Here is a 12,085-nt window from a genome sequence, read left to right as displayed (position 1 = left end):
CAGATTAAAAAGGTGTACTCTTTCTCCCCTGCTGTTCTATCTGTACATCAAAGAGGTAATGACAGAAAAAAAACAAAGATTCAAGATAAGGATTAAAATGCAAGGTGAAAGGATATCAACGTTAAGATTTGCTGCTGATATTGCTGTTCTCAGTGAAAGTGAAGAAAAATTATGGGATCTGTTAAATAGAATGAACAGTCTCCTAACGAGTACAGAATGTAGGTCAAGAGTAAATTGAAGAAAGACAAAAGTAACGAGAAGTAGCAGAAATGAGAACAGCAAGAAACTCAACATCATAATAGGTGGTCACAAAGTAGATGAAGTTAAGGAATTCCGCTACCTAGACAGCAAAATAACCCATGGCGGACAGAGCACAGGGGCATACGAAGCACTGCCAAAAAGAGCATTTCTGGCCAAGTGAAGTTTACTAGTATCAAACTTAAGTCTTAACTTGAGGAAGAAATTTCTGAGAATGTACATTTGGATCACAGCATTTTGTTGCAGTGAGACATGGACTGTGGGAAAACTGGAACAGAAGAGAACAGAAGCATCTGAGATGTGGTGCTACAGAAGACCTTTAGAAAATTAGATGAACTGATAAGGTAAGGAATGAGGTGGTTCTCCACAGAATTGGCAAGGAAAGGAATATGTGGAAACACTGACAAGAAGCAGGGGCAGAATGATAGGGCATCTGTTAAGACATCAGGAAATAACTTCCATGGAACCAGAGAGAGCTGTAGAGGGTAAAAACTGTAGGAGGAGGACAGAGATTGGGTTGGGGTACATACTGTTGTGTCCATGATTGGGGAACAACAAATAACAGCAGGCATGAATAGACAACAAGTTTGTTCCACAAAAAGGGAAAAGCAAAACCAGAATAATACTATACACCATTGAATGATCTAGAGTAGCCACTAGGACAGCTATCAGCAGAGTCTGTGGATGACATTGAAGTTGGAGTGCTGTGAAGCAGAATCCCAGTTCAAGAGCGCAGTCTGAATGCTGATGATGGTGATCCGAATGGTGTGGTGTTGTGGTACCAATGGTAGCAAAGTCCAAGACGAGACTGCTCAAGTGAGGGCCTGCATGAGCTTATAAAGCCTGGGCAACGGAGGAATATACCCACCGTCAACGAGTTTACTGCGCCATGGCATAGAACGATTGGCACAGTACTGTCATGTAGCAGCTATTTGATGTGGGTAGCTGGCCGGGCATTGCTATGTTATTGTGAAGAAAGCTATGTATATGAACCATACATGCGCTGTCCAACTCAGCAGCACTGCGCTTGAACCAAAAATTGCCGGCCCTGGGCCATCTGACATAAGCCCTGCAGTTGTGTGGTGGTCAGCACCATGATGCAGGCATTAATGATACCACACATCCAGCAAATAATTAAGGACATAGGTTGTAAGTGCTACTCTGAGATGAAAAGGTTGACACAGTAGAGGAATTAGTGGTGGGCCACATCAAACCAGTCAGAAGACCAATGAAAAAGAAAGAGGGCAATACAACAACATCACGATACCTCCTCTCATAGGATGAAGCACAGGAGTGCTTAGTGTAGCAGATACATACGCAAACCAACCACGTGCCATTGATTAGTCATAATATAATGGGGGTCACACTGGCTTGTCATTTTCTACTCGACTCTTTCAAAATTATGTCACTATCCTAATCATAGATCATTACTCAATATTCTGATCTCTAGCATTTCCTTCGTGGTGGCCTCCATGGCTAATTGATTACCAAATTTTGTTTCTTGGTGTTTCTGTGTAACTTTGAATCCAGTGTGGTGAATGTCAGAATGTAGATCAAGAATAGTTGAGACTAGTGAACTGGAATAATATTTGTCTCCCACTTGCTGATTCTTCATTGAACTACTGAACACCAAGCTGTTTTTTTGTGTACTTTTGTATTATAAGGTTTTGGTGATGGCTATCAACTCAGCCATGAATACGCTACTTGCATGTTGTAACGAGTGTTGTGTGTGAATCTTTATGTGCAGGAGAGCATAACCTACGCTTTCATTAATTTTGAACCCAACTGTTTGAATGGCTCTCTGGTTAGCACACACATATAGAACTACAATAATAAACACTGGATAATGGAGAAGTCTGCATTTTTGTTTGCTTCTCCGAACGGGAGGTTATACACCATGGGGGACCTCATGAAGGAGTTATATGGATATAGTCCAACGGAGGGTACTGTAGCGTTCTCCAGTCATATCCCAGTTGGTTTTTATTAAACAGGATCAGGTAATTCGGGTGTTCAGATACATTATTGATTGTTATCACATATTTTATGAGAGCTGTTGGCATCTGATCCACAGCAAAGGCATACAGGTTTCCGTAATGAGGCTGTCAAGTGGACTTGATCAGAATGGTACAGCTGTGGGTTTAATTCACTATGCTGTACACAGTCCAAGAAACTTAGAGTGGGTGGCATATTACACTGATCATCCCTAGTTCAGACTGGGCAAAAGTAGCATGCTGTAGAAATAAGAGAATGGTGTGGTTCACTTCCTGGTAGGTGTTGTACATGAAATTGATGGTATTGTAATACAACTGGTCTTTAGCTGACATGTACAGGATAGTATCATTAATTGCTACTGTGAAAAGAGTTACAATCAATATAAACCCAATATAAGCCACTGAGGGACTCACGTTTTCTTGTGTGTGGTAAGTTACTAAAGGTTGTGGTGATTCTGACCTGAAACAGAGAGAGATTGGGGGGGGGAGGGGGGGAGGGAGGAAGGGAGGGAGGGAGGAAGGGAGGGAGGGAGGGAGGGAGGGAGAGAGAGACATTGTACAGATATGAAAGTTAATCGGTGTAGGCATGCTTGCATGAGGCAAGCTGTTTTTAATACTCTTCTGTTCCTCTGTTTGCTTTTATTAAGATCAAACACAAAAATTAATTACGAATTCCAAGCTGATGAACTACACTTGTGAAATCAGTCATTTGCCTGATCCTGAATAGAAGTGTTTATGTTGCATAGGACATATTTTACAGTGATCTTAAATAATAAAAAAAAAAGTTTAAATTGCCATAAATACTTTTCTCACAATTTTACAGCTCCATTTGATGATTACTCAGTAGCAGAGCAAAATGTAGACAGAATTGTTTAATACACACCACATCCTGTTCTGGGATGTCCATTGGCTTCCCAGTAAGAAATGAAGTGAACACCCCTCTCCGTGTAACAGGAGCAGAGGGATCTGGTCCAGCTTCTGCTGGAGCGTAGTCATCTTGCTCTAGTGACAGAGATTGTTTTGCTGGAAGAAACAAAATACAATAAACATGCATTAGTATCACATATGTGAAATCAACTTTCTATGATACTATGGAGGTGGCGGGGGATGCAGAGAGGAAATTATTTGCTGTTACTGATGTTTATATGAATAAAATTATTTTCACATGAGAAAAATTGGACTACGTGCAAAACTAAGGAGCGAAGTCAATAAAGAACATAATCACATCTAAAAACATTGTTCTATATGTTTTATAGCAAAAAAACCTCAGTCTGTTAGTATGTGCTGCATGTGGTAACATATACACAGATTCTGTTGGTGGTATATGTTAATAATGACAGTCCCTTTGTATTTTTCCAGAGTAGTGGGCTATGTGACAGCACTTGGTTTCACTGTCAAATTTCTTTTACTTCAGTCATCAGCAAACAAAACTCACTAATATTAAAGATGAACATTAGTACAAGATGGAAAGTCAACAGGAAACTAAAGTCACCAATTTTAATATTGTTAATATGATTGCACCCTTAAGAGATCGTATTGACAAACAAGTATTAGTTACTTCACACATTGCATGGACAAATTAAAAAAGGTTTCCATAAGTAACAAAACATTAGCAAAATTTCAAGAGTGTGTGAGTGAATTTTTTTACTCTGTTAGGTTACATGAATTGTATTCTGTGAATCCCAACGAGATTTTAACACATATTTGATTTATGTGCAATGCAATTAAATAATTTAGCTGTCAACTTTATGAAACATAATAATATGTCACAGTGATAATATTAATCATAACTCAATACATTTTATGTTTGAGAGTTTCTGTGAAGATACTAGTCATTGAAATAGGAAGAGGTTCCCAAGAGAAAATTCTCTGATTCGGTATTTAACTCCACATTCACTCCAAGACATTTAATATGGTCTGGCAGGCTGTTGAATAAATTATACCTACGAACATGGCTCCTTTCTGAACTAACATTTAATTTTAGTCTTTGCAGACGTTTGTGGTAATAGTATTATGCTGATGCTTTTAATAATGACAAAGGATATTATGAACATACAGGCAGAGAGACAGTTGCCAAAATACCAAGTACTTGGAAGTGATCTCTAAAGAACATTCTAGAATTAACACATGATATAATCCTTATTAAATACTTTTCAGTTCTCAAAATAATGTCCCAACAAGTGAGGCTTCCTCAAAAACGGAGTCCATAATTCATTAGTGAATACACTACTGGCCATTAAAATTGCTACACCACGAAGATAACGTGCTACAGACGCGAAATTTAACCGACAGGAAGAAGATGCTGTGATATGCAAATGATTAGCTTTTCAGAGCATTTACACAAGGTCGGCGACGGTGGCGACACCTACAACGTGTTGACATAAGGAAGTTTCCAACCGATTTCTCATAAACAAACAGCAGTTGACCGGCGTTGCCTGGTGAAACGTTGTTGTGATGCCTTGTGTAAGAAGGAGAAGTGCGTACCATCACGTTTCCGACTTTGATAAAGGTCGGATTGCAGCCTATCGCGATTGTGGTTTATCGTATTGCGACAATGCTGCTCGCATTGGTCGAGATCCAATGACTGTGAGCAGAATAAAGAATCGGTGGTTTCAGGAGGGTAATATGGAACGCCGTGCTGAATCCCAATGGCCTCGTATCACTAGCAGTCGAGATGACAGGCATCTTATCCGCTCGGCTGGAACGGATCGTGCAGCCACGTCTCGATACCTGAGTCAACAGATGGGGATGTTCGCAAGACAACAACCATCTGCACGAACAGTTCGACGACGTTTGCAGCAGCATGGACTATCAGCTCGGAGACCATGGCTGCGGTTACCCTTGACGCTGCATCACAGACAGGAGCGCCTGCGTGTTTGGCGACATCGCGGTGAACGCACATTGGAAGTGTGTAATCGTCATCGCCATACTGGCGTATCACCCAGCGTGATGGTGTGGGGTGCTATTGGTTACATGTCTTGGTCACCTCTTGTTCGCATTGATGGCACTTTGAACAGTGGACGTTACCTTTCAGATGTGTTACGACCCGTGGCTCTACCCTTCATTCGATGCCTGCGAAAACCTGCATTTCAGCAGGATAATGCACGACCGCATGTTGCAGGTCCTGTACAGACCTTTCTGAATACAGAAAATGTTCGACTGCTGCCCTGGCCAGCACATTCTCCAGATCTCTCACCAACTGAAAATGTCTGGTCAATGGTGGCCGAGCAATTGGCTCGTCACAATACGCCAGTCACTACTCTTGATGAACCGTGGTATCGTGTTGAAGCTGCATGGGCAGCTGTACCTGTACACACCATCCAAGCTCTGTTTCACTCAATGCCCATGCATATCAATGCCGTTATTATGGCCAGAGGTGGTTGTTCTGGGTACTGATTTCTCAGGATCCATGCACCCAAATTGAGTGAAAATGTAATCACATGTCAGTTCTAGTATAATATATTTGTCCAATGAATACTCATTTATCATCTGCATTTCTTCTTGGTGAAGCAATTTTAATGGCCAGTAGTGTATTAATATGCTGAAACCAATTTTTTTCATTTTTGAAATCATTATAGCATCTTGCACTGTAAGGTGAACTAAGATTGTTGATTAATTGTATGGTAAGGTTTCCCAATTACGGTTGTGGAGGAAGGACAGATGATTGGGTTTTACTGTCCCAGCAATGATGAGGTTGTTACTGGCGGAGCACATACTCTGATCAGGGAGGGATGGGAAGAAAAACTGGCCATGTCCTTTTCACGGAACCATCCCAGCATTTGCTTAAGGGATTTAGGGAAATCATGAAAAATCTTTATCTGGAATACAAGTCCAGTGTCTTTCCATAGTGGCACCTCAGTTCATAATTAAATGAGATCTCTCTGTAAGACCAAAAACTAGACACCATCTCCCTCTTGTATTTCATTGTTATACAGATTACTGATACAATTTGAGGAATTTTATGAGAAGCACTGAACAGTATGTACGTAGATTTAGTAAAATTTAATGGTAATTCATTTGTTTGCACCATCTGTTGATGTTTTCAAATATTTTTTTATTCCTTTAGTTGTATCTCCAGCAAAAAGAAGAATACCTACATCTACTAAAATTGGAAGCATTTGATCATTTACTTACATCAGAAACAACAAAGGGCTAAAAATGGAATTCACCATTCCATGTGCCTATTGCTATATAATGAATATTGAACTGGATGGACTATTGGTAAAGCTAAAGCAAACTGTACCTTGTTTAAGACTAACAATACCATTATCTAGCATGTTTAAAAAGTAGTATTTTTGAATCTGCCTTCATGGCAAAACAATAAGTCGTATAGAATTAAGAACAGTCTACCACATGGGTCTGTTCTGGCCACGCTGTCATTCAACCTGTATATAAATGGCACACCAGAAACTGTTACAGGAACTTGTTTTATGTACATGATACTGCCACTTCATTTCAAAGAAAGCATCTAGAGGATGCAGAAAATATGCTCACACAAGATGTGAGAGTACTTGGCAATTATTACAGAAATTGTATATCGTGCCCAAACCCTACAAAAACTGAAGCAACACTTTCCACCTCAATAACCGCTTAGCAAAATACATGCTAAAAGTCATCTTCTGTAACAAAACAGTTAAGAACAATCCTCATCGTAGGTATCTCGGAATTGCACTGGATTGTTCACTATCATTCAGGATTCCCCTCACGCCACATGCAGAAAAGTTAAAGATGAGGAACAACATTATCCATCGTTGCAGTAAGGCATGCAGCCATTTGGTAAGGTGGATGCAGGATGGCTACCCCCCCCCCCCCTTTTTTTTGTCACAGCACAGCTGACGCTGCCGGCAATGGGAACTGGGTAGAGTAACATTCAGTCGGTATGAAAATTCATACCCTCTATGAATCTAAATAATCCATATTAGTTACTATTCGATTTTGTTCAAATGTAGCACACAGCCTTTTGTTATTAATGGAATGATGCTGTCAAAATCTCAGATTATATTTATTATAGTTCCAGGGATAATGAAAATTACTTAAAAGTCTTAAAACCAATGTTTATGTCAATTAACAAATTGACTTTCATTATCATTTGAAGCCGTTACAAAGTTATCAGTGCATAAAATCAATTAATTAGAATTTTCTTTTTAAAACTTTAGTTACTTTACATTACATAATGCAAAAATCGCTCAAAATTAATATTTGCTTATAATTTTGCTGTGTGAGTGCATGAGATGACTGAGAGAATGTATGTGGGACATACATTAAAACTTAATATGTCATTTTATGTAAGACCTTATACAAACGCACAGTGGGAAAGTTATGGTGCAACTTCAATTCAGATGACGTATGTCGGTGTGAGCTTGCTTTTGTACAAAAGCAGCCAGAATGAAAGTTAGAGGAGGAATAAGTTTATTTATCAATTTGGAGAATATTTTGAACTTTGCTTATTTTGATTAAACAATATACTAGAAATTGAAGTTTTAACAACATTGATTACTATCAGATTAGTGATTGGATAAGGCAAGTTTTGCCACGAGAATGATCTGGAAGGAACATTCTGATTGTTCATTTAGATCAACAGCCAATCAGAATTATGCTGTTCCTGCACCAATATAGTGAGGTGGGCAGTGAGCAGATATAGTTCGAGATAGTCACTTGCTAACTGGCCTACGGATAACCCCATGTTAGATAGCTCTGTAAAAATAATATGTAAGATGAAGAACTAGTGAGTTAATTTCATTTAGAACGCATCATGACTGAAGAGACTGGTGTTACGAACATTTTAGTGAAATGTTTGGTGTTTCAAAATTAAATACTTTGAGAGTTATGAGCGTGTGAACTTTCTGCTCATAATAATAGTTCTGCATGGCATATTTTGTGCTCTGTACAAAATACTTTGGCGACCACTTCTTTTGAAGAAAAACACTGAAATGACCAAACTCGTGAAGAGTGGTGGGTCTGTGACTGTTAGATCATGAAAATTAGTCGGGTCATACTTGCAAAAATTCTGGTTGCTTTTTCAGTGAAAAGTTGTTGTACAGACAGTGAATTTTGAAGGATAAAGTTTACCATATTAAATACGGACATGATAGCCATTTCATGTGTTTCCATATGAATAAAAATCAGATTCAATATAATTTTTTACTGCTTTCTGCAAGTAGACTGCATCCTCCGAACACCCGATTTTTTAAACAGGCCTATGAACTTTCAGGAACTGACTTTCAGCTCTGCACGGTAGGTATTAGGTAGTGGTTTCATCAACGCTGCTTTACACTGTCCAGCACGTATCTGCTACTACAGAGTGAAGGGACATCAGAAGGAAGGAATATCGAGGTAGGTGGACTTTCGATAATGACAGAAAGAACAAAGACGACCAACCCCACCCCGCTGCAAACAGAGTTCTACCACAAAGGATCATTGTTGCCAAATGAGTTCAAGACCATGCCATCAGCATGCAAAACAACACTCACAGAGTTCTGGGATGTTCAAGGTGTGGTGCATTTGGAATTAATGCCTAAAAGCACCACCATAAACTCTGGAAGGTACCATGAGACCCTTACAAAACTGAAAGCATGAATTCAAAGAGTTCATCCACACATGGAGCACCCTCTCCATCAGCATAACAATGTCGGGCAACACACAAGTGCTGCAATATCTGCAACAATCTGACGCCTTGGCTTCAATGTCATCCATCCTCCTCCATGAAGTTCCAGTTGGTCCCAGCCAATTTTCATTTGTTTACAAAACTTAAAAGATACCTCCATGAACTTCACTTTGATGAAGTGAAAAAAGCAGAGGTGATGTTGTGTTGTGTTTTGTTTTAGGGTGAAAAAACAACTGGAGTCATATGCACCCAAGTCAAAACAACAGAACACGAAGACAGAGAGGACTTAAAAAATGACTATACGTAAATCCCAACTGATATAAGAGAAGACAGTTAAAAACAGGGATGTGGAAAAAGGGTTACAAAAGACATAATACAGAAACAGGAGTCCAAAACTAAAAATTAAATGATCTTCGCCATACTGCTTTGACGGCTATAAAGTGAAACGCGGTCGACAGCCCGTGCGTCATTTGCTAAAACAGCCGGTAAACCCAAGCAGGAACAATTAATGGTTAAAAAATGGGCATTCCGTCAGGATGTGGCGGACATTTAAAATTTGGGTGAGATGCATACAAAGCGGTGGGGGACCACCACTTACAAAAAGACAATGGCTAAAAAGGCAGTGCCCATTAGGCAAATGAGTTAAAATGACTTCCTCCTGGTGGGAGGGCGGAGAGGAGGTCGTTCAAGCCACTGGGAGAGGCTTAATAATCCAGAGCTTATTCACATGAAGGGAGAACCAATGACGATGCCAAAGGGACACCAACTCCTGACAGGCGGCAACACAGAGATCATTGGAAGGAATATAGGAACTAATGGGCTGAGGTATGAGGACTGCAGCCTTGGCAGCAGTGTCAGCAGCCTCATTTCCTGGCACACCGAGATGACCAGGAATCCATGTAAACATCAGAGCGGCTCCACCAAGAGTGAGCAAGTGACAGTTTTCCTGGACCCATTCCACTAAGGGATGGGCAGGTACAGCGCACATAGCCTTTGAAGGGCGCTGAGTGTCTGAGCAGAGAACACAATTGAAAAGTCTGTGTCGCCAGATGTACTCTGTGGTCCGATGCAGGGCAAAGAGCTTAGCTGTAAATAGGGAACAGTGTGCCAGAAGCCAATATCAAAGGATGTGGGTGCCAATGACGAAGGCACACCCGACACCACGATCAGTCTGAGAGCCACCAGTGTACACCAAGGTAATATCACGAAGATCCATGTAAAGGTCATGAAATTGAAGGCGACTGAGCAAGGCTGGAGTAGTGTCCTTACGAAGCGAATGAAGGCCGAGGTTAACATGGGTCACTTCACGAAGCCAAGGTGGTGAAGGGTACACACACCAGGAAAGTTGCAGGTAGTGCGAAGTTAAGTTGACGGAGCAAGTGCTGAAAGCAGACTCCAGGAGGTAACAGAGAGGAGGGATGTGCCCCATACTGGCGATCATAGGAATCATCGAAGAAGGAGGCATAGGATGGGTGGCCACGCATGGCAGACAAACGGCATGCATACCTGCTGAGGAGAAAGTCACAGCGGTAGGACAGTAGTAGTTCAGCAACTTCAACATACAGACTCTCAACCGGGCTAGAGTAAAAGGTGCCAGTGACCAAACGGATGCCACAATGGAGAATAGTGTTGAGATGGCATAAGAGGGGCGGATGTGCAGACTCATAAACAAAGCACCCATAGGCTAGCTTTGAACGGACAAGGGACCAGTAGAAACAGAGGAGGGTTGTTCGATCTGCGCCCTGGGAAGTACCATTGAGGACACGCAAGACACTGAGTGATCACATACAGTGAGCTACCAGGTAAGACACATGGGAAGACCAAGACAGTTTCCTATTGAACATGAGCTGCAGATATTTCGTAGTTTAAACGAATGGAATAGCAACAAGCCCAAGATGTACTGATGGTGGGAGAAACCAATTGCAGTGCCTGAAATTCATACAGACGGTTTTGTCAGTGGAGAAATGAAAGCCACTGTTGATGCTGCAGGAGTGACGACAATCAAGACATTGCTGAAGACGCCGCTCAATGAGACAGGTCAGTGGAGAACTGCAACAGATGGCAAAATTGTCAACAAAAAGGGAGAAAGAGATGCCTAGTGGGAGATAGGCCATTATAGGGTTAAAGGCAATAGCAAAGAGGATGACGGTCAGGAAGGAAGCCTGTGGCACACCGTTTTCCTGGATAATAGTGTCCAACAAGGCAGAACCACATGTAAAGAGTACGAAGGATACTAGTTCTCCAGCACGTGTTGCAGGCCTTCTCCAAATTGAAAAACACGGCCACAGTCTGGTATTTCCGCAGAAAGCCATTCATAACATGGGTGGACAAAGTAATGAGATGGTCAACTGCAGAAAGGCAGCTGTTAGTAAATTGTGAGACTCAAGCCACCATACCAGCTGGGCATGAATCATATGTTCCATCACCTTGCAAACACAGCTGATGAAAGAGATGGATCGGTAGCTAGAAGGAAGGTTGCTGTCCTCACCGGGTTGAGGTATGGGTATGACGGAGGCTTCAAGCCAACGTCCAGGAAATGTGCCCTCTGTCCAGATGCAGTTGAATGTATTAAGCAGAAAACGCTTGCCCGCAAGAGAGAGGTTCTGCAACATCTGGATGTGGACAGCGTCTGGCCCTAGGGCAGAGGATCTGGATGAACTGCAAGCATGATCTAGCTTCCTCATAGTAAAGGCGGCATTATAGCACTAATGATTCTGAGAAGAGAAGGATATTGCCTGAGTCTCCTACACTCATTTCTGTTGGATGAAGGCAGGGTGATAGTGGAACGAGCTCAAAATTTCTGCAGAATAGCGGCCCAAGGTGTTGGAGATAGCAATAGGGTCCACAACAACATCGTCTGCTACTATCAGGCTGGAAATTGGTGAAAGGATCTTGGTCCCAGAGAGCTGTTGGAGGTTGGTCCACACACCAGAGGAAGGGGTGGAACCATTGAAAGAACTAGTGAATGAAATCCAGCTAGCTTTTTTTGCTATCCCAAAGAATGCGACGACACTTTGTGCGCATCTGTTTACCATTGTAGGATGGCGGTTAAGAATGCGGAGAGCACATCTCCACACGTGAATTGTATTGCGATATGCCTCAGTCCACCAAGGGACTGGGACACAATGTGGTAAAGAGGAAGTGCAGGGAATGGAACGTTCTCCAGCAGTAAGGATAACATTTGTGAGATAGTCCATCAGGTCATCACAACTGAGGAAATCTTGTTCTTTGA

The 12,085-nt window shown here is 41.5% G+C and overlaps 1 protein-coding gene across 1 annotated transcript in view; it reads right to left on the bottom strand.

The window, feature by feature from the left end:
• Positions 1-12,085, bottom strand: part of LOC126470318 (cyclin-dependent kinase 10) — a 125,348-nt gene that overhangs the window by 36,787 nt on the left and 76,476 nt on the right. The window contains exon 3 of the mRNA XM_050098095.1: positions 3,133-3,272. Coding sequence (XP_049954052.1) covers positions 3,133-3,272 — 140 coding nt within the window. The remainder of the gene's footprint in view (positions 1-3,132; positions 3,273-12,085) is intronic.

This window comes from Schistocerca serialis, chromosome 3 (genome assembly GCF_023864345.2).
Source record: "Schistocerca serialis cubense isolate TAMUIC-IGC-003099 chromosome 3, iqSchSeri2.2, whole genome shotgun sequence".
In the NCBI taxonomy this organism is placed as follows: Eukaryota; Metazoa; Arthropoda; class Insecta; order Orthoptera; family Acrididae; genus Schistocerca; species Schistocerca serialis.
Note: the sequence above shows the minus strand (reverse complement) of the source record. Positions and strands in the feature narration are given on the sequence as shown.